Source organism: Etheostoma spectabile, chromosome 3 (assembly GCF_008692095.1).
Source record: "Etheostoma spectabile isolate EspeVRDwgs_2016 chromosome 3, UIUC_Espe_1.0, whole genome shotgun sequence".
NCBI lineage: Eukaryota > Metazoa > Chordata > Actinopteri > Perciformes > Percidae > Etheostoma > Etheostoma spectabile.
This window is the reverse complement of record NC_045735.1, coordinates 25,067,998-25,091,771: the sequence shown is the minus strand read 5'-3', so window position 1 is coordinate 25,091,771 and position 23,774 is coordinate 25,067,998. Positions and strand designations below refer to the sequence as shown.

At 38.6% G+C, this 23,774-nt stretch overlaps 1 protein-coding gene across 10 annotated transcripts in view; it reads left to right on the top strand.

Annotated features, from left to right (window-relative positions):
• The window catches only part of elna (elastin a), a 54,868-nt gene that overhangs the window by 10,422 nt on the left and 20,672 nt on the right, over positions 1-23,774 (top strand). For 3 of the 10 annotated variants that reach the window (XM_032505503.1, XM_032505493.1, XM_032505565.1), the window contains exons 2-20: positions 971-1,039; positions 1,580-1,627; positions 2,322-2,423; positions 2,813-2,839; positions 15,052-15,114; positions 15,824-15,886; positions 17,221-17,250; positions 18,297-18,338; positions 18,738-18,812; positions 19,476-19,523; positions 19,712-19,774; positions 20,408-20,440; positions 20,557-20,631; positions 21,922-21,963; positions 22,056-22,112; positions 22,203-22,253; positions 22,376-22,459; positions 22,744-22,794; positions 22,907-22,999. In XM_032505503.1, coding sequence (XP_032361394.1) covers positions 971-1,039; positions 1,580-1,627; positions 2,322-2,423; positions 2,813-2,839; positions 15,052-15,114; positions 15,824-15,886; positions 17,221-17,250; positions 18,297-18,338; positions 18,738-18,812; positions 19,476-19,523; positions 19,712-19,774; positions 20,408-20,440; positions 20,557-20,631; positions 21,922-21,963; positions 22,056-22,112; positions 22,203-22,253; positions 22,376-22,459; positions 22,744-22,794; positions 22,907-22,999 — 1,116 coding nt within the window. Of the gene's footprint in view, positions 1-970; positions 1,040-1,579; positions 1,628-2,321; positions 2,424-2,812; positions 2,840-15,051; positions 15,115-15,823; positions 15,887-17,220; positions 17,251-18,296; positions 18,339-18,737; positions 18,813-19,475; positions 19,524-19,711; positions 19,775-20,407; positions 20,441-20,556; positions 20,632-21,921; positions 21,964-22,055; positions 22,113-22,202; positions 22,254-22,375; positions 22,460-22,743; positions 22,795-22,906; positions 23,000-23,774 lie in introns of those variants that run through there. The other 7 variants (XM_032505522.1, XM_032505531.1, XM_032505557.1 and 4 more) reach the window with 5 other exon arrangements.

The window sequence follows — 23,774 nt, the reverse complement described above, 5'->3', positions numbered from 1 at the left end:
CCCAATAAGTCGGCGTGTTCCTTTAATAAACTGCTGATTTGTACTTTTTGGCATTCTTTAGTGGCATGTGTTATGAATTTTTATTCAATAAAATCGGACAGTAATGCCTTGTAATGTTCTTCTCTTAATGGCCACACTCGGTGGACAAAACTCAAAGCACAGTGTTCACACACTATTCACTAATAAACACATGAACGCTTTTGACATGTGGTTTAAATTAATTGGCTCCCAACACATGTAGAAGCCATTAAACATAATCATTGTGGTTCTACAGCCCCATGCTCTCCTTTGTGTTTTGTTTTTAGTGATATAAACCAGGTTTTTCTCTTAAAAATATAACTTTGTATTTTTGGCCTTAGCTCACCGGTCTCGTTGGATTTAGCTCTTGTAGCCGTCCCAGAACAACTGGAGGGATTTTCATCCTCCCTTTCTTTTATTTCTGTTGTTTCTTGCACACATGAGGCCACCATGTCTGGAATCCAGAACAACCATCTCAGGAGTTACTCTGGGTTGCCGCCAAAAATCAGTCAAGAAATGAGGCTAGGGGATGTAGGTGGGGGTTGAGGGTGTCTGCAGTGCTGCAGCAACTTTCTTAGAGGTCTCCAAGTGTAATACCTCATCAGAATGAAAACAATTGGAATTTTCTCCTAATCAAGCCTATAAAGTTTTTATTTATTTATTGTTTTTGCTTTCATTTTGGCTCTGGCTGGAGTCATTGTGTTCACATTTCATTGTGTGCCCCATCACTGCCATGACTTGGGGCAGATGTATATGCCAAGGACAGATTCCAGTGTTGATGTCTGTGTCACAAATGATAAAAGTGTTTGAGAGTGTTTATCAGATAAATGGGGTCATTGTTCAAAAATACTGTTACACGCATTACAATAGAAGCATAATACACCACACTTAGCTAGTGTCATGCATGTGTGTGATAGTTACTGTAATGACCTATCTCTGTGGTGTTTTCCAGGTGTGTATGTACCACCTGGTGCTGGGATTGGACCAGGAGGCACTGGACCAGGAACTGGATTCTTTCCAGGTAACAGAACCTCCAATGACTGTCTGAACAATTTAAACAAAAATGATCCACAACACAGCCACAGAAAACAAACTCTGTTTGTCTTTAGCAGATGTATAACAATTTAATTATACTACTGTAGACCAGAGGTTTTACTGTACATAAACTGTATTTTCTACTACCAACATAGGAGGGTATGCCAATATCCTGTGGAAAATGATTAAGAAAGAACTACAAATACAAATATATTTATGCATACATATAATTTACGTGCATGGTACACACCATACAATATCTTCTTACTTTTAGTGCGATATGGCCAAATTTATAAAAATAGGACATAGGTTTTGAAGCACACACTCGCCTTCTATGGACCTTTGCTCAGTCATTATATAAAAGCATACATGCATAACATGGCACAAGACACCAGAACACTTTCTCCTGGTGTCCTGAGAGAAAGTAAGACAAAATGATAAATTGCTGGGCCAAAAAACTGTCCATGACATCACTACATGTAGACATAGCATAACCCTATACTCTATATGATTGTTGTTTTACAAGGGTCTGCTGGAGGAGTCCCTGCAGGCTATAAACCGGCTAAAGCTGCAGGTGAGTACAAGAGACATTAGATTTATGACCCCCCCCTCAATCTACTGTATAACATATTTTAATAAGAATAGCATCTGGTTTATAGTGAACTGGTGCACTACTGTTTCAGTGATTTGGATATAGGAAATTTCAACTGTTTATATGTAAGGAATTATAGTCAGTCTTGAATACATTTCTTTAAAAAAAAGCCCAATTATCACCTGATACCTGGTGGATTTTATGTTTATTTATAATAATTATGTAACTTTAATTATGTGATAAAATAAATATTTTTCACATTATAATCTTTCATTCGTTAAAGCAGTGTTGCTTTCCCAGGTCCTGAATGTCTTGTCCAAATGGGAAATCCCTGCTTTGTATTGTACTTAATGCACCTTGGGTTTGTCATTTCACACATCCATAGCAGATACACTCAGCTCTGCATGCACAGCCCACTTACGCAACAGTTCATCAACCATAGACAGTGTCCTGGCATGACTTCAGCTCCCATTTGTTGAATAAGTTTAGTAAGTATAGCTAAGAGTACTCGAGCCATGACCGCATGAGTCATGCAGTCATTCTGTGATGAGAATTGTGATAACTCTATGCTGTGAGTTGAAAAAGTTCAAAAAGTTGATGAATGTTATCAACGATAATGACATCAACAACAACAATATTGATCAAAATCACACTTGTCTGTGTTTAACCCTGACAGTAGGAGGTTATGGAGGTGGAGGCATTGGTGTGGGGCCAGGTGGGCTGGTGCCAGGAGGGCATGGTGGGCATGGTGGCTTGGGCAGTGGAGGACTGGGAGCAGGTACAGTATGAAGATTTAAAAAAAAACTTACTGATTGACAAAAAACACCTTTTTGTCAATCAGTAAACAGCTGCCTTTAGGGGTTTGGCTGTCATCACACACATTCAAGCCTTTATTCTAACATCTCAATATCATTAATTGAAAACAGGCCTGTTGAATGGAGAGACAAAATAATTGTAGCTGTCTATTTTGCAATCTTTGAAAAGTTGAAAACTGTGTAAAACACTGCTTGTAACCTGTAGGTCTTTTGAAATGATATTTGAATCTTGAGTCTATAAAATCATATAAAGACAAAATGGAAATTGTTGTACGATAACATGGGAACATGCTTTGATATTACAGGGCAAAAGCATAGCCTAAAATATGTTTTACTTGTTTTCACCCAACAGGACAAGGTGGAAAGCCCCCTAAACCAGGTAAGGCCCACATATATTAAAATAGTATGTTATTTATACCCAAATTTGTCATGTCAAAATTACATTTTACAATTAAGTTTTAATAAATACTTTGAAGATGTAGTCACAGCCCTGTGTTTTTCCAGTTCAGTACAATGCAGTAATAGCTGTAAAAGCTATATTGTAATAGAGGCGATGTAGACAACATAGAAAATTCCTTTGCGCTACATATACTGTTAAAGTGCCTTTAAAGGAAGGAAATGGAATGCATTGTTATGGGTTGGCTAAAGTAGGTTAATGCATAGACTACATTAGGTTCACACACCAATAGAATAGGGAGACCTGCACAGATGCTAAAGAGAAACAATCTTTTGATTGGTTGTCACCAAGGTTTCCTTATCACCACTGTGTTTTTGTCGGGGTTGGTTTACACTGGCTTGGCAGCTGTTTGAGATGTCTTGATTGGCTGGGACCATACAGATATTCCATGACTCTTAAACCTCTGCTGCGTTAGGGAGTGATGATTGGCAGAGTGCAAACGACCATCAACCTGCCAAACAGTGGTGCCAGTGCACTGATTACTGTTATTGTAATGTTATACCCTTACAATATCTGGAAACCTCTGTGTTGAAATGTACCACGGCCCTTCTCTCCGGTAAATATTTTCCTTTGCTGTAACACACTCTGCGCTGCATTGGTGCTTTAGCAATGTTTAGCCATCATTTAATTTCCGTATGCATTGCTGATACCATCTCAGACTGCCTGTATGTGTTTAGAAAGATAAGGAACCAAGCAGTCATCTTATAGTCCTGATAACACATGGAGCGGGTTACCGCGGGGTCCCGCTGGACTGCCACACCCCTACCCTCTATCAAGAGTTGCAGGAGAGCCATTTTGTGAAAATGACCAAATATCCATTGATGGGTGGAGGTTTATTTTGGCTGGGATCAGTAGAGCCTTGCATTACTTTGGAGGTATTGCCTTGGCTTTTGTATGCATTTGAGTTCTCCCTCTAAGGTGTTGGCATACAATGTTAAAAGCAGTTTTTGAAATTAGTGCAATTTGGGTCTGGGTGATTCTTCCCATTTACTAATATCTGTTACACAGAAGAAAAAAGAAAACGAAGAGCTCAGATTACGCTTTACAATTTTTTTTAATGAAAAGACAACTAAATCGTTCTGCGTCATTGTGAGTGTCATTGTAATCATGTTCAGTAATCTATGTGTATTAGTTTCCATCAGTATTGACTTTTTATATTGGCCATTCCATCAGCTATGAAGTTATCAAAATTTTGATATGACAACTTTTTACATACCTTACAAGTTTGCATTACTTTACCAATGTACGTCTACAGTTCACCAGCAGGTAAGAATCTCATGGTGGCAGGTTGAATTTCTCTGCACCAGTTAGTCAGTAGCTAAGTTTCCATCCACTTGTCAATGGAATTATCTGTTCGGTAAAAAAAACATATGCAAATAAAACTGGTGAAAGTGTGTTTCCATCCAACGGCTTGAGGGGAATAAAAACCTGTGCGTAAGGACGTCTCATGCTGTTTTGAGGTCAACTTGCTTTTTATTTTCCCTCCGGCACCGCTGCAAGACAACTCTTTTTTTGAGACATGTCTCACTGTTTGAGTGCCTTCCATTTACTCCGGAAGACGTCCCACGGCTTGTCCTAACCTTTGTTTGCCATTTCCTTTGCGAGTTCCTGATAAATTCAAAAAATCTCTTGTCTCCTCGTTCGTCCACTTCCATCTGTCTTTGTTGACACCCGCCATGTGTGCAAACAGAGTGGAAATACTGGGCGGAAATTAACTAAAACTTCTTCTTCTTTATTTTGTAGCGGGTTGCAACCATAAAATGACCTTAAACTTAATCACAATTCATTATTTATTCTTAAAATAATGTTTCCATCAGCGTTTATCGCATAAGCCGTATATCGATCAAGAAAAAATCAGAACGTATTTCCTTTAAAATGATATTTATGAAATTCCATTGAATTTTACTGTTTCCATAAGGCATTTTTCATTCAATATCACTTCATTTGGATAAAAACGTGTTGATGGAAACACAGCTATAGTTTGGCTTGTGTTGTAGAGAATTCATATACTACCAGCATAAAAAAAACCGTTGACCTTTTTTTATTAACCTTTAATATATAAAGCAGGATTCTGTTGCTAAAGAGACACAAATGCAAACAACCGAAAACGACTCTTAGATGCAGACTCACACATATCAATAGAGCTGCCATTTATTCTTATGTTCAAGCCAAGCAGTGACTTTACATTCCACTGATACACACCTTGCCTGGTCAGTAATGGAGAACAGCAGCTGGCTATGTGAGTAGCGTGACTGCAGTGAATTGCAGCGTAGCTCATGCAAGACCTTGTAAATGTTACACTAATTGTGAAGCCTGTCAGCATCCAACTTTGACAATACACTGAAACCTGGAAGGCGGAACTTTCTCTTTATGAACAGCTGTTGAACACCATCTCCTGTGTTCCCTAAGGTGGATTCAATCCTTATGTTGTTATTGCCAAAACGTGGCTTTTGTAGGTTAGCCTCTTGTCACTTTCAGACAGTTGTTAAGGCAGTTTACAAGAAACATGGAGGTTACTGTTTTTGCTGTTGGTGTGGTTTTATTGTAACATTGTAATGGTCTGTTTTAAGTTTAGTGTGTCGGTAGACTCTCTGAGAGCAATATAAATTAAAGATGATAGAAAGACAACACGCTGTCTGTCCAATCTTTCTCTCACTGTCTGAAAACTGACAATGTTCACACAACACTAAATCAATCTTAAAGCAATGAAAAATGATAGGAACATTCAGAATCTGTATCTGTATGTATTTATTACATAGTAGAATGATGAAATAAAATAGTCCCCATTGTGTTTCTAATATTTTGAGTCTACACGACTACATAATGTAAGAAATATCTCTTGTTGTTATACTACTTATATGTTTTGAGGAACAAAACTTGTGGCGGAGTGTAAAAAAAACAACCGTAATGACTAAAGGAAGGTAATTGAATGCTGTCTGGCAGTGGGTTGTTTGGGGCTTCCCTCGAGTTGGCATCAACAGCTAGCTTGAGCATAGCCCCTACGTGCAGCCAGGCTGTCAATCTATGTTTGTCATAGACGTTGTTGTACTAGTTTTGTTGTTTTGCGGTTGGTCTGACACAGCAGTTGACAATGTGGGCCTTATAATGTGAGCACATAACATTATAATGCAATACAACTTAACAGCACCACAAACCACAGCCTCCTTCATTTAAGTAGGATGTTTTGGTGGGTTGTTGAATTAGGCTGTATTAGTTTTAGATAAATATAAACTGCCAAATAAACTGGAGGCTGAATGGAAATAGTCATCAATTCCTATTCAACCTTTATTTTGGCTCTTTACTGCCACTGAATAAGTATGACAGTGTGAAGTAATGGAAAAATAATCCCACCAATTAGGTGCAAGATAAAATCATGCTTAGAAAAACTGCAGTACACATACTTTAAGATGATGAATTACATTAATTAATTAATTAATTAGTCAATGCTGCAACATGTCCAACAATCTTGGATCCTTTGACTTCCATGGCGGCAGTATTGCGCACGCGCAGTTTCCAAGAAAGTTGGTATTTCACCAGCCAACCCACTTATTTAACTTCAAAATTTTGATAATTTTCAATATGTGCATCTTTCTGCAATTCAAAACACACAGCCGATAAATACACTTTTTTTTATCTTCAAACCCCATGGTTCATATCAGGGTCTTGTTTGAAGAAGCACTAAGTGTACTTCTCTGCAGAACAGAAAGAGCAAGACAGAGAAACAGAAAGATAGAATAGATATGGGTAGGACAGAAAAGAGAGACTGAAGGAAGAGGGAAGGAAAAAAACAATAACTCTTGTGAACATACCAAGAACTGTTTATGTCAAACTCGTACACACACACACACACACACAGATGTATATGCACGTTCATTTGTTCACATGCTTAGAAGGCTTGCTGAAAGGTAGGAGACTGATAGATTGGGGTGAGGATGAAAGTGGTAAGCCAAAAGAAGATGAGCTTGGAGGAGGTCTCCTGGTGCACATATGCTTTTTATTATTGCAGCTCAGACTTGTCCTCTGAGCTGTCAAAGACTGAAAGGATGTGAATGTGTATTACCGTATGTGTCTGTAAATATTTGTATGGTCTTCTTAAGAATTTAGTGTGCACACACGCACACACACACCATAAGTTAGTGCTGCTTATTCAGACAAAATAACCTTTGTAAAAAAAGGTATTTTCCTCTATTTTCACTCACTTATCCTTCCTCCCCCTCTCGTCAATCTGTTCTTCACCGAGTCTCAGTGTCAAGCTTTCAAAATCTTGGAACCTGAACTGTCTGCAGACAAGACCTTTTTTTTATATCAGAGAAACACCACCCCCACACTCAACTCAGCCCACCCAATATGCATACAGCCATCACAGCTTGTTTGCTCACATTAGAAATGTGTGTTACTTTCCAAACTATTTGTTGTCAGCATACTCAATAATCTCAACATTCATCAAGAAGTAAAATGATATTGGAGTAATGGAACATAAGGGCTTCATAAGTTGTTACTGGTGTCTAATCAGTCACGCATATCACACATTACAGTTTCTAATTGTTGTATTTTTCTCCACACTGAACCCATACTTTCACTATGACTCAATAACAGCTCCCCAGCCTCTCATCAGCCTGTTCTGTGTCATGTTTGCATGGTAGTTCTCTAGTGAGCATGTTACCACAAATGCAATTTCTTTCCATGTTTACCATGTAAGTTGATGATCCATCCCTTGGCATGCTCTCACACCCTCTCCCCTGCTCCATTTGCCAGCAGGTCTGGAGCATTGACCACTATTGTTGTCCATCTGGCAGCACAGCCTAAGTGTTGTTTATGTAGTGATGCAGAAAGAAGACATGAAGACTGATTACTGGTTAAATTACCTTGTTGTAGTTTTTGGTAGAGGTGGACTGAAATTTGTTAAGTCTGGGGGCAATTACATTGACCTTTGAATACACATACTATTCTGGTTTTTGTCCTTATTCTGAAAAAGAAGATACACCGACTAAACCTTTTACATGGAAACAAGTGACTAATCCACTAATATTTCCGTTTACATTTAAAAAAGGCCTTATTCAGAATATCCAACCGGAATAGGCTTTTTACATGATCAAATTCTGAATATTTTCATATTCAGAATAATAGTGGAATATTACTGTATATTGAAGCGTACTCAGTGATGTTTTCTGAGTTAGTAGAGGAGTGGAGATTTTTTATTTATAGTAGATGTTTTGTTATTCAAGTCGATTTTATGTCTTCAACACTGGGAGAACATAGATGTAGATGATTAAAATGTGCATCACAAGGGGGTGAATGTGATTTACATACATGGCATTACAACGTTAGAAACATGGCTTATGGTGATCAATTCACACAGAGCTTACAGTATGTATAAGCGGATGTGTAAAGCAGGCCATTACAATGCAAGGTTTGCTTTAAGTTGTATGAACAATATTTGTGAAATGCAGTATGATTTCAAATAGTCAGTGCAAAAGGTGTCCTTAGTAAATGTATTTGTTGAAGCCATTTCTATGGAAATAATCTTTTCCAGTATTCTTAAATCTTGTGTTCTCGGTGCAGTTATAGTTATTTTTAAAAGTTTTGTATTTTGAAATGATGTGCGATACTGACATTATCTTACCTTAGTACAGTGCTTTATATATGTTTAGATTTCTCAGTATTTATCGAGACCAATTTATGGACTTTTTTTTAAGATTAATTTTTGTGCTTTTCCCTTTTATTATAGTGACAGTGGATAGACATGAAAGGGGGAGAGATATGGGGGAATGACACGCAGAAAAGGGCCGCAGGTCAGATTCAAACCTGGACCGCTGCAGGACTCAGCTAACATGGGGCGAAAAAAAGTTTTTGGAGCAGCCTCTGGCTCACTAAGTAAGTACCGGGGTGAACTAGAGGCTGCCCCAAAAACTCTTTTTTTTTTTACATTACTTTGGCCTTACACAATATGTATTCTGATGTGTTAGTACATGTTGCAATACCTCTGCATAAATGTAATCTACAATTTTGTCAACAGCTTTTCCACTGTCTATGACAATTTATCTCTCACTTGTTTTCCTTTGTACCACATCCCATAAGTTTGTCATAGTGAAATGCATCAGATGGCTACATAATGATCATATCCTTTATAATGACAGAAGAACTTGGAAATGCTTTTGAGGCTGACTCAATGAATCTAACGTCAGTGTTTCAATGTGCATGTTTTGACTCGAGGCGACCTGTCGAACATTAGTCTCAACCCTGAATTGTCAGGAACGTATTCAGTAGAATACCAGTTAGATGCATATGTGGACCATCTGGAAGAGCAAAACACTTAGCCATTGTTATGTTTGTTGACTGGTTTTCTTGCCCTTTGCATTATTTGCACAATTGAACTTCTCTAGACATGGAATACACTTAATAGAAAGTAGTAATTTTGTTGAGTACAGAGTAGTGCACATGTACTCTGTGTACTACTCTATACTCTAATGCTTGGAAAGTGGTTCTGCCATGGCTTTACAGTACATGCTGTGAGTGTGTCTGCCAAGCTAAAATGATATGAGCACTAGGCTAGGGATAGTCTTCAGACATACTCAAGGGCTTAGTGTTGGCAGAGCAACAGTGGCATTCCTTTAGAAGTGGTTAAAAGCCGAAACAGCAGTTTCTCACAGAAACTTTAAAATGAGAGAGGTTTTTGGTTGACTTGAAAGCTTATAGCATAGCTTGTTCTGCTCTGTATGACTTATAGCATAAACAGTGACATGATGTAAGGCATAATGTACAAATTAACACAGTTTGAATTAAGGAAAAGCAGTAATGGTATTTGCACAGATGTGTTTAAAATAAGGCATGTGTTTGTGGAGGTATGAGACTCACAACAAGGACTCAGGCTGGTGAAGTCAGACAGCCACAGACGTCACTGGGCAAAGCAGCCAAGTTGGGCATGGTGGCAGTGCTTGTAATCCATACAATGTGCAATGGTGACTTTTACAGTTAACTTTAATTTACCATTCGAAAGACGCCTCAACTTACCATTTGTAAGACGCCTCAGAGATGATGTGTGTGTTCTGATGCCAAAGTGCGTGGGTTGATGAAACCCTCCAATGTTGCTTCATCATTGTAAGTGATTACAACATTACAAAACAGAGCACATTCTTATCTTTAGTATGATGCAATTGTCCCCTTTAAAAATAAAGAAAATAACCACAAATTTCAGTAATGGCTACACTGATTTTGACCTGGACGCTGCCCCAAAAGCAAAGATGGTAAAAAATTAACCAACCTTAGACCCTTCCCTTTGTGTCTGTAGGAGCTCTGACAGTTGTGCGCTTGGGTTCATCTGGCAAAAAGGGAGGCTGAGACTTTGGGACCTCTCATTGATAGTGTCAATGACTCCATGGAAAAGGAAAGCGAAAACAATAAAAGGCTTGCCGCCAAAGTCGGCTGGCTCACACCAGCCAGAGAGGGAGAGAGTTTGTGTGTAGTGGTGTGACTGTGTGAATGCTTAATTAGTCCAACATGCGACTAATCCAGCTTCTCACAGTTCTGTGCCCGTGACTGACAGCACGGAGAACCTCAAAGTGACAAGGAGCAGGGGAGGTCACAGGAGAGGGAGGGCGGAGAGGAAGCAAGGGGAGCCTGAGTGTGTCCACTTGTCTCACGCAATCTGGAATCACTACAGCACCTCACATCATTCTGCTTTCATCCAGCTTGTCCCACGTCACCTCGTAAGAATGCAATCTATCCACCAACTTGGAAGTGGAGCAGTGTGATAATTTGATACTGATAAAAATCTGGTGTCATGACAGTAAAGGACATAATGGTGGGCTTTGCTTTCAAAGTGAAAATGTTTACGGGACCACAGCCGAAGAACCAAATCTTCCTGTCAATCACAGTAAAGTGCTGATTCTCTGGGGACCTCCAGAGAGGCTTTGAAGAGGAATTTTTCATGAAGATTTTCCATCACATTATGTAAAATTGTATTGTTTGCACGGCCATAGCACAGCTCTGTGCTTCTTGCAACTATCCTTTACTCTTTGTGTGTTTGTGGTTTGATGGTTTGTACATCAATCATTTTTCACACTGACACAAGACAAGACACACAAGAGACATATGTGTTGTAATCATGTCGCCTGGCTTCTCCGTAAACAAATATTTGTTCTTAGACTGTTCGCCTGATTTAAATATAAGCTAAAACGAAAAATGTGGTGAGAAACAAGTCCCAAAAATGTCCTAGACATTCCAGAGCTGCAGCTCCGAAGTCTGCTTTCCGCGGGTCTGCCGTCAGTTACAGTGGATCTCTGCCATGGAATTCTTTGCTCTCTTAAATTAAACCCTCCGCCAGGCCCAGCTGGTTCACAAAGTAGAAAGAAAGGGAGAGGGGGAGGATAAGAGAGGAGATGGAAATGAGCAAGCAAATCCATCTTTCCCTCCTTACATTTGGCTTCCTCTGGTTGCTGCTATTAACACCTCACATCTTGTTGGCGCAGCCCCTTATGCAACTTTTTAAGACGAGAGCGGGAGAAAAGGATGGAGAAACAGGAGTAGGAGACAGATACTGAGAGCCTAAGACAATGTTTTGATTGTCTCTTGTATTCTTCTAATTCTGAAACAGAGGATTACCTTACCTAACCCCAATGGAGCATGAGCTAGACATTTCAGTTTTGAGATTGAAACCAAATATTTCTGTTCACACTGGCCCACATCCATCACTTGTGTGAGTTTGAGAACATGACTGGTGATTGAAAGAACTAGCCATGCTGTCTGGCCCCATTTATTCCAGTGTCAGGCTTCAGATTAAATGCCAATGCACATGACATGGTACAACATGAGGCAATAAATATGGCAGCCTGTCCCTCATCACATTTTCATTCCTCTGAAAACCAGACTCCTTCATTGTCAGAGAAGGTCTAGGCTTGCATTTACTTGTGTACCCTTACTGAGATCATTCTTAAACCAGCCACCACAAAGTAATCCCCACTGTTGGGCGATACTCAATTATTCACTGCCACAACATCCCAGATTTCACCTCAACAACCTGCAGGTGCAGTGGTCTTTTCTGAATGGAAACTGGCTGGTAAACAATGTGTCTGTCACACTTTTTTCAGAAATCTAAATGGAGGAATCTATGATACATTGCAGTACTGCATCAGTTACCTTTCAAATTTCTTGGCCACCAGTCCTCTCTCCTGTGTAGTATTGGGTTTCTGTCCTTTCCCTCTTGTACACTGAGTATTGACTTTTTTGTCCAAGGTCCGAAGGCAGTTGGGGTTTCAAGTGGTCTCTTATAAGCCACTACATTAGTGAACTGAAATCCTTCAGCTTGTCAGCAATCAACGAAACACTGAGAGCAGCACAAAACAAAAGTGATTATTTAATTTTAGGGTCATGGTGCAGACTTTCCATGTGTGTGGTTCATGACAACAAACAACATTTGTGTAGACTTCCAAGAATGTGTGAGCTAACACAGGTCTATTTTTCTGAGCTGACGTGCTGTAACAATAGTAGTCCAACAAAAACTTGCTTGTTTGAGCTGACAGGATGGTGTAAATATGGCTAAACTTAGACATTTTATTCAAAAACCCTCCCAAATATACAATCAGTGGATGGATACCAAACAGACAATGGTCCAGATTTTTTTTAGTGTCGTCTCACTTTGACCCTAAAAAGACACAGCCTCCAGGGTTTTATTTTTTACTTGATAGTGTTAGTTTCTCAGTGTCTGTTCCTGTCAGAACTACATACCGTAAAGTTTATTTTCCTTTCTTTCATGTCTAAACCTTGTGTCTGCCCATGGTCTGCACTCATGGTCACACACACAAACACACACCCTTTCAGGCTGACTCGTGCGTGTCTGTGTCTTGATCTCAATTCAAAGAGTTGAGCTTAACGTGGCAGGTGCATGTCGACCCTGAGCACAACTGCCAAAGCCAGGTTGGGTTATGCACATGTGAGCACAGGTGGGCCAGATGATGGATGAATAAGATAAAAAGTCTGCACAGTCCTACCTGTTTTCACTCTCTCTTCATCTTCCTCCTTCATTGACACCCATAGTCTCTGTTGCAGACTGTGCCAGGATTTCCCCCAGTGTATTGCAAGCTTGGTGGCCCACATGCCTAGGTCTCTGGGAATAATTATTTTTTTAATGTATTTTGAATGTGTTTTTTAAACCACAGTTAACAGTGGAGCGGCTCGGTTGGTAACTTAGACAACTAGCTTAGGTCTTTATTTCAAATCTACAGCTAGCTTTTAGCCTTGACTTAATGTAGGGCCCTATGAAATCTGTGTTAAGCTTTTTTAAATTCTCAATTTCGCGATTCCATCTATGATTCTGTTTTCATCAAAATTATGAGGCCCTGCCTTAATGCTGCCATCAGTCTGTGACTGGCCAGAGCTGGGCCTTTGTTAAAAAAAAAAAACTGCCTGCTTTCCAACACTCACAGTGACAAACACACTTCATATGGTCAATGAGACATTCTGTAATCTGGAGGCTAGACCAGACAGTACAGTTTAAAAAAATAAAAACATTTCAAGCCAGACAATTATTTTAAGGGTTTTATGTATCAGCTAGTGTACTGATCTTGTTTTTTGTTTGTTTCCTGTCGATTTCTTTAACATTTTTATGGTATGTGGAGCTACCTGATAAAAATTAGATAAATGAGACAGATTCCTTGTGTCAACACAAGAGACACTGGAAAAGGGAAAGCCCTAGATCAGTCTGATTTATATAAGAAGTGATTACTGTTGTTATTACTTCGAGGTGTGTCTGGGGATGGTTGAGCAATCGAAGATAATCAAGCTGAAAGCTTTGAAGGAGATGGATTATTGCAAAGACGCTTATCTTAGCGTCTGGGCTTGCATTGCATGCTCAGTCTGTTTGTCAAGCCCTTGGCAAAGCCAGTGCCCACATTTGTTTTGACTAGGTCATGAAACTCCACACTTGCATCGTTCTCTCTGTCTCTCCCAGCACATTCCTCCTCCTCTTCATCAGTATCATTACCTGCAACCTGCAGATTTCTGGACTCTCAATCTCCAGTCAGATATGCTCATTCCCACATTCTTCTTTAGCTTGTTTCCCAAGCTTAGTTGCTCTCACTCCAGATTTTTGGCTTATGAGTATTGATGAAAACAAGTTCCTTGGTGGACTAGCTTGCTGGCAGCCTTCACATTACTTCTTGTTCTAAGAACAGTTGTTACTCCAACATGTTTATCTCTGTTTGGGGAACTTGTTCAGCTCACAGCTTCTTTTAATACAACTCATTTGCCGTATCATATGCCAGAATCATGGGCTGCCGTTCTAAAAACATGGAGTACCATATGTTAGAACATAGGAATATATCACTTTGACAGTTATCTGGAGAAGTTAAGTTCAACGTAATGAATATAGATTTAAATAATATTCAGCCTTCACCCACTTTTCCATATACTGTATATACATTGAAAAATATTACACACGATTTTTTAGTATTCTTTGTTTTTGGGATGTATGACATACCAAAGGTAAACAATGTTAGGTAGAGTTTTAAGTTTATTTTTTATTCTGCATGTATAATGTTATTGGCTGTACAGTGGGTTGCACTTTCCCATATGGGCTCCCACTTTCAATCTCTTTTAATCCATGAGCAGGTGATGAGAAACCCAAGTTGGGATATGACTTAATTCATGTGTCAAGTCAGGCCAAAATCTTTAGCGGCCCATAGATTAGTTTGGGGCTTTGGGTCTCGGAAAGAACATACTGCTCCCTCCAGTGTTTAGAATACAGCATAACCAGATGGTCAACCGTTTTTGATGTTTTGTCAATCATGTTTCTTAGTCATTGGGGTTCAACTCTTTCCACAGTTCCCAAGGTGCATTCCATGTCTCTTGAAAAAATCTAACTTAATTAAGCACACATGATATTGTGTCATATATAATGTGCTTTGTTTTTTAAAATGTACAGTATATATTACTTGCAGGTCCTGGAAAATGTTTTGCTGAAAGATTTGAGTAGTGGGTTATTTTTATTGAAGAGTTATTACTGCTCAATAAATCAATAGTAAGTTATTATAACCATAGTGAAGAAAACTGCTAATTTTCTTTGACTCCCCTTGCCCTCATCGTGCCTACTCATTCTCACTCTACTTTCTCTATACTGCCTGTCTATCATTTTCATCCAGGTTATGGCAATCTAGGAGGTGGTCTTGGAGGTGGAGGCCTAGGAGCTGGAGGCTATGGAGGAGGTGAGTACCTGTAGCTTGAAATTAATTAACTGCCTGGAAGTGGCAGTGTGTGTTTTAGCACAAGTGAAATATTAATGCTGCATTTCCACTGCATGGTTTGGCACTGCATTACTCACTCTTTTTTGGTTTGCCATTAGCAAAAGTTGTGTATAGTACCTGGTACTTTTTTGATACCACTTTGGTCATGGTTCCAAGTGAGCTGACCCAATACTAATAGATGGAGTTAAAACACTGCAGACAACTCATTGGTTGAAGAGGATTGATGTAAAAAAAAAAATCAGTAAATGCACAGGCAATTAAGTGATATCGTGCAGTTGTTGTGTTTAAATAAGAATCCCGTAGTTTTTTACTGAGACAAAACTGAGTAAAAATGCAGTCAATTTTTTTGACTCCCAAGAGGTGTTGAGACACTGTGAACAAAGTGGTGGGAGGGCTAACGTTAAGGTAAGGCTAACTCCTTATCGGCTTTTACTACGTAGCAATTTCCTCATCAATGTACAGTCTTTTGCAAAAAAAAAAAAAAAAAATGGTGATTGCAGTCTGGAGCCCTGTTTACAGTGGTAAACGAAATAGAGAAAGGACCTTGTATCAAAAGTTAGTAGAGTTTAACCATGTAGTGGAAATAAGGAATTAGTTTAGGTTAGAAAATTCTCTCTATAACTAAATACATTTTAAACCTCACTCACCTTTGCACCTTTGTTTCATTTAGGTGGTTATGGTGGAGGCACTGGGGGCTTTTTCCCAGGAGCTGGACAGAAGGCTGCTAAAAGAGGTACAGCAGATGTAAGAACATGTATAGATAGAAATGTAACATTAGTTTTATGCAAAGTAACTGATGGCCCCAGTTAAATGGTGGCATTAATTGAATCAGTGGTGTATATTCATTGGTTGATATCTTATACCTGAACCCATAATGACATCCTTTTCCTTCCAAAGATATGTCAGTCAGATGGGCAAACTTAATTAGGCCTCATTAGAAAAGAGAAGAACTACATTTGGCATCTCCTACCCTATGGCCCCAATCAGACAGAGTGCTGTTTAGCCTTCAATAAGAGAGCAGATTCTGTCTGATCAGGGCGTCGTTAAGTTGCGGTGTGTAATGCGGTGCACCTCACATTTGCAACCTGCCAAACATGTTCTGTCTGACAGGGGTCTATGGTAGTCACCTGGTGTACTCATCTACTTCTGGTGAAATTGACTTTTGAGTGTTTACACTTTTTCAAATGGAAATGTTGCTTTATCTGATCATATCATTTGTAATATTTCAAAAACTATGATTTTGAAGATAGTAATTAGACAAGAAAATAGCACAAATCAGACACGTTGGTGTATTTCTTTAAACGTTTTTGTCTTGCTTATTTTGTTTATCGATGCTTCCTTTGAACACAAGAATAAGTAAAGACCACTTTTTCCTTGACTTTTAAACAAACATTTCTTCAAAAACTGTTGTCATTGCATGAAGCTCACTGACTCTGGTGGAAACTGCAGGTCATCAGATGGAGTGATGTAATATTGGTTGTTAAAACGACACACTGATCCTGTTCCCCTTGCTTGTTGTTGTTTGTTTTGATGACTGCAGTCAGTGATATTATGTGGCTTTCCACTCTTTTTCAACTTTTCAGTAAAAACGCCTCAAATTCCAGGTACCCAAGTTTGGTTCTCATATTCCCTTTTCCAATTTTTTGACTTGGGGTTAAAGATCCCTGTCAAGCTGGAATGGAAATGGTATGCTATTTTTTAGAACCAGAAAGATTAGCTCTTCTTAATGGTAAACATACTTCTGTGCGGTTTATTGCAAACTCCAGCACATGAAGGTTCAAATTGAGGCATGAGTAAATATATTATTAACATTAACTGTAAAACTACTACTTTCACGATTGTTTCACTCAAACTATGGTGGTCATCTTCCCTCCTGCCTGTTTTAGGAGGTTATCAACTGGACAAATATTCAACTTGGTTAATGCTTAGTTTAAGCCACATTGTCCCACATTAAAATCAATCAACATTAAAAAAAACACAATTGTTCTGATCAGGTTCCTTGAGGGCTATTTCCTAAGTCTCTCATATTGACTAATACTGCTGGAATTCTGGTTGTCCTAATCACAGGTGCAGGAGGCCATCTGCTACCACATGGAGGTAAGCTGATTCTTGGCCTGATGACAGACTACTGCACAAACTTGAACTGTGCTGTATGAACTTTGATAGATCTGCGTTATGTGTGTTATGAGCCAAAATGAATGTTTCGCATGAATTGTACCTCAGCATGAAAAGCACTTTTTGGCAAACACATGTACATTTTTATGGTGTACCTGCAAACCTTGGACTGGACTTCAGCAGAGCCCAGCGTGACCTTATAGTCTGTGCGTGTATATGCACATGATTTGCTAGAAATTAGGCAGGCTGATTAAGCATGGACTCTGGAGGGGCTAATCATGACCAGGACTGCACTGTGGCAAAGAGCCTACTCTTAAGTATTGGTTGGCAGGGACAAAACTGCAGTCCCGAGAATCAGTCTGTGTTCTTTTCATGAGACTCAAAATAACAATTAATTCCCCAGAAAGAGCACAGATAAAACAAAAGCATTCCCTTGCCAAACGTTTTCTTCACCAAATCTCCCAGGCCACATACTTACATGCAGTGCGCAATGTCTGTCCGACAAAGTATATTTAAGATTCAAAAATGTAAAAAAAAAAAAAAAAAAAAAAAAGTAGTTTAAACAAACAAAGCAATGTGTTTTATCCTGGTGCCAAGCTCCCTTGCAAATAAACCTGACGGCTCATTTCCTGCCCGAGGGGAAAGCCAAAGAAATGAGGCATTTCATGAGGCAAGGCAAATGCCATGCATGCTGGCTGCCTCTTCTGATTAGATTAAAACGCAGCCATGTTGCTTTTGATCATGAGATGATGACAGACTTGTGGAGCCAGATTAGCTGCTTTCAATACCAATGGTCAGTCTATGGGTCTGACTCCCTGCTGAAGAGGTCAATTCTAGCACAAGCCACACACCTGCTCATCACTCCTTTTTAGTATCACAGGGCCCTCTAGCGGTGCAACAATAGAATACTCATGTTGGAAGGTTTGCATTACTGTGATGTTCACAAATGGGTCAATGACTTTAACCTAAAACCTGAAATTTTATAAATATATTTAGTATTTATCTCTGTGCAATTTGTACTTAAATAGGGACTGGAGGAACAGGGACTGGAGCCGCAGTGCCTGCTGGAGGCAAGACGCACACAACAGATCATTCTGCCCATTTTCTTTTTTAGTTAATTTTGCGCTATTTATGTTTATTTCTTATTCTGGGATTTCTGCCTCCCGAGGACTTGCAACACTGTTCCCATTCTCTTTAACATTTTTACTTTGATGCTTTAGGAATAGTACAACATTTCATAAATTGCAAATTGGCTCCTCGTCAGGTACAGTGGAATTGATTTATTTGGCGAAGAGACACTTTGGCTTCCAAACATTTTCCCAATGTTATAAAGTAAAGATTTTAGAGAGACCGGCTAACAGTGTTGAGAGTCCTTGGGAGACAGTAATTACTGTTTTTTGAACTCAGTAATTATTTTCACACTGTATATCTGTTTAATATGCCAAGTAACGATCACTTTCTCTTTTTAGTACCTGTTATTCCTCAGACTGGCCTTCCAGGAGGGGGTGGTGCTGGTGCTGGAAAGAAAGCTGCCAAAGTGCCAGGTTTTGTAGACTCAACAATAAACTCCAGAGGCTGAAGGCAGATAAAGGATGCAGCTTAGTAGGCAGCAGAGCCACATCAAATTCATTTTTCCATGGCAGATGTTTGGTGTGCTTGGAATTCTTTTTTTAATGATGCAAGTTATTGGCAAAGTGATTATGTTTATTGCACTTTAAATCCAGCGGAGATGTTCCTACGTGCTTTACAGAGCAAGGAAAAATTGAACAAAAGCAACATACATAGATAAAGGTGTACATACAAAAACTAAGATTTTGAAATGCAATGACTCTATTCATGTTATACGTTTTCCTTAAATGTTCTTTAAGTATCAGAACATTATCTCTTCTGGGCTAGCAGGAGGCTTTGGAAACATTTGGCTAGTTTTAAAATTTCAGCATGCAATATTACGATCGTTTTTATAGGATCGATTTCACTGATTAATATATGAAATAAACAGCTTCTGCCAGGCTTTACTGCATCTTGTCTGGCTCTTTTTGTGGTAGTGTTGTTTCAAAGACTGAACGATATATTGACATATAATTTTTCTGTTCGTTGTTATGAATGCCTGAAAAAAGCATTTTATTGCTGCTAATGCATGCCAGATGCCTCAGATTTTTGAATTGGTATGCAGAAGTGCAGTAGTATTCTCTCTTTGGCTGTGGCAGGTGTGGGTGTGCCTGGACTTTACCAAGGTGGACTGGTGCCAGGACAAGGTTTGTCTCTCTCATAATCTCAGAAACAATAGATAGATAGATAGATAGATAGATAGATAGATAGATAGATAGATAGATAGATAGATAGATAGATAGATAGATAGATAGGTAGATAGTGTGTTTTTACCATGAATGGTCAATGCTTTTGCAAACAAACACTGTTTTGTTGTTGCTTATGGTTCTTTCAGGGTTTGGTGGACGTGGAGTTCTACCTGGGGTGGCCACAGGCACCGACCTTAATCCCAAATCAAGTAAGGTTTAGTTTTTTACTCATGAGTGTTGACTGATTTAGAATTTCTTTTATTGCCATTGAATGTTGGATGTATTTTTTTATTTTTTATCACTATTTTTACTGCCTTTTTTAAACAAATTATGAACATGGCAAAGGCAGTACACAATAAATGCTGTACTTCAATAGACAATACAAATAGATCTTCCATTTAACACATGAAAAAAACTAAATAAATGAATAAATTGGAAATATCAAAAATCATAATAATAAAAATAATGATGAATTGAGTTAAAATAACCGTAGTTGTCAAAGAACATTATATATCCAAAAATGTTATCGGTCTGTATGCAATTTATCCAAAGAGTAATGCTGCCGGACCACAATTGTACAATTGTTGGTCTATTTAGTTTCAAGGCCAGTGTTCAGTTTAATGTGTTAGTTTTGTTCCTGAAAGTCTCTGTTATTTCTAGTATATTTCTTGTGTTTTTGGTTTGTGTATAAATACGTATGTGTGTATGTCCTTAGTAACTTGCTGCTTGTAACAGAGTATTTTCTAATAAAGTTCATATATCTATCTATCTACATTCAAACAATATTCTTCATCAATCATTATCTAAGTGACTGACTGGATTATTTGATTTTTCTATTGCAGTTGGAGGTGGGGGGCAAGGAGGCCAAGGACCAGGTAACTTTATTTATGATTATTGCTGTATGGTCTTACTACAAACAAATGCATTTGTATTTTTGTCAGTGTCATTGGTATTAGCTGATGAGGATTTAAATGTGTTTCTTCTGTCCCAGGAGGCCGTGGGTATGGTGGGCCAATGCAGCCAGGAGTGTTCCACGGATACCCCCTCAAATCACCCAAAGTGCAAGGTGTGATCACAATTATAAAGAAACTGTGTTATTCAGAAATTGCATTCTTCTGTTCATAGGATGTGTCTATGTTACCTTTGTCTTACTTATGATAACTGGCCGTTCTATGGGTACCGTCCTAAGGTTTTCTATTGTGGGGTTGTTACTGGTTGATTTAAAAGAGGGCAGTTTGTTTTTGCTTCTTTTGATTTTGTTCAACTTCCTGATGGCCCAAAAAGAAGAAAATTGCCTCCATTTGCTGCTTTGTAGAGGTACCCACAGCAATGCTACTGTGCTCACTCACCCATGACCATCAAGGTGCTGCAAAATCCTATGGATGAAAGGTTTATAAAATTGAGTTTATTTAAAAATAAAAAATCTACTTAAGGGCTCTTAGATTAGATTAGATTATACTTTATTCATCCCACAACTCTTTGTACGTAATGTAACGTCTTGTATTGTTGTACCTTAAAGAATTAAGTGAATTAGGATTTTTTTTTTTTACTATTCTGTAATCTTTATCATTGTCCTCACATAATCACATCTGTATGCTCACTGAAATGGCGGTTCTGCCTTTAAGATACTATAATAGGTTTTCTTCTGTCAATTATTGTCTATATTTGATGGTTAAGAGGAGATAATGATGATAAAAACTAAAACAAGAGAGTATCCACACATCTGACCACTGATCTTTAGCCACACTCAAACAAGATTAAAGTTTTTTTAGGGTACATGTGATATGTTTTAGATGGCTTACTTTTTTTTAGACCTCTAATGAAACTGGTATGCTGTACATTTGTATATTATGTAAACTTGGCATGCTGAACCTGAAGCTTCGCACATTTGTGCACATGCAACAGCACTGTAGAAAGGAAGTAAATCAATGATCCTGCTATGGTACAGGCCAACCATAATTAAGTGAACTAATGAATGAATATGTGAGAGACTTTCTTTATCCACCCGGAACACATAATACTAAAATGCTTCAATGTGCTCTTACACTGAAAAGCACAAATAGGCTGTAACAATAATCTACATCGCTAAAATCTTAACCTTTACGGGTCAAACTTACCTTTTCAATGCCTAATGTAGATGGGAACGACTGTTAAATGTAATTTAAAGAAATGTTATTTCTTTAAGTAATCTAGTCAATTTGTTGAATTTAAAGGAACTTCACTCCATTTAAAAGAACAAGCAATGTCCCAAATTATTTCCTTTAGATATGTTATTAAAGTACTTTGTTGCATATCATCATGTATGCGCAGAATCATTCTCGCTCCTCATTCTTTCAAATATTTTTGTTCTCTTTAGGTGGCTATGGTGCAAAACCCGGAGGTGGCAAACAACCTTTTGGTAAAAATACTTTTTTTTGTACAGTTTTGCAAATGTTTGGTATAACTTTGGCATCAGTTCAATGAATAATGTGTCACATTACAATGTTTCAGGTTACGGCTTTGGTAATGGTGGCGCTGGGTCAAGGCCTGGGTATCCTGCAGGAACTGGTGTGTATTTTTTTATTTGCTGTTAGTTGATATGGAGTAGCAAGATAAAAAAGACCAAACAACGCCTCATGTATTTTCTTCTTCCTGCAGGAGTTGGGCCCGGGGGCATCTCACCTGCTCAGGCTAAAGCTGCTAAATATGGTAGCCTACCACATTCATTACCTGGACAATGCTTTTCTATCAGGAAAACGTGACATAAGTTGTGTAAGATCAGTACAGAACATCTTGGTATTTTACTAAAGTCTGTGATCTCTCTGCTCTAGGACTGGGTGGTGCTGGTGGTGGTGCTGGTGGTATTGCTGGTGTTGCTGGCACCGGTGGAGTGTACCCAGGGCAGGTGCCAGGAGGTACAGTATGTTTTTAACAAAACTAAAGGTCTATAGCAATGTTGGCAATTTCATGACTGATAAGTTGATTCCACACCAGAAACAATGAACGATTTAATGAATAATGCAATGAACATGTTAGAGACTTTCTGGATCCAACAGAACTACAAAATACATAAAATGCAGCAATTTGAGCTGAAAGCATAATTCTGCTGTAGCAATGAATTCCTTGGCTTAAATCTGAACTTTTACTGGACTCACTATTTACTTTAAACGTTAAATGTATTTTATTTTTATTTCTGCAGGAGTGGGGTCCGGTGGCATCTCACCTGCTCAGGCAAAAGCTGCTAAATATGGTAGCCTACCACATTCATGACCTATCTATCAGGAAGAACATGATACAAGTTGTGTAACATCAGTACAGAAGATATTTGTATCTTACTGAAGTCTGTCATCTCTCTGCTCTAGGATTGGGTGGTGGTGGTGGTGGTGTTGGTGGTGTTGGTGGTGTTGGTGGTGTTGGTGGCACCGGTGGACTGTATCCAGGGCAGGTGCCAGGAGGTGTGTTTTTAGCAAAATTAAAAGTTTGTGGCCATGTTAGCAGTCTCATGACTGAAAAGTTAATTTCACTCCAGAAAACATAATTACTGGATGGGGGACATCTTTGTCTATGTTTGATAGTTAAAAGGAGATAGTGATGGTAAAAATGGAAAGAGAGAGTGGACACACATTTGGCCACAGTCTGCAGCCATACTCATAGCAAGGTTTGCAGCGTACATGTGATATGCTTTTGATGGCATACATTATTTTTTATATTTCAACATCTGAATAACCTGGGTATGCTAATGGGTATAGCATACTGGGTATGCAAAAACAAAATGTGCAAGTTTAGCAGCACTGCAGACAAGAGGCAAATGAATGACCCTGCCTCACTGGGGTCTAAAGATTTTGCTATGGTACAGACCAACCAGGATTAATTGAACGAATTAATGAATAAGACAAACCAGATTCCAAAAAAGTTGGGACACTGTACACATTGTGAATAAAAACAGAATGAAATGTTGTGGAAGTTTCAAATTTCAATATTTTATTCAGAATACAACATAGATCACATATATCAAATATTGAAACTGAGAAAATTTATAATTTTAAGGTTAAATAAGTTGACTTCAAATTTCATGGCATCAACACATCTCAAAACAGTTGCCACTCTGAGAGGCTCTTTTTATACCCAATCATGTTGCCACTTGACCTAATGAGTTGCAAAGTGGTCTTCCAGCTGTTCCTTATATGTAATTTTAACTTTTCCGTCCTCTTATTGCTACCTGTCCCAACT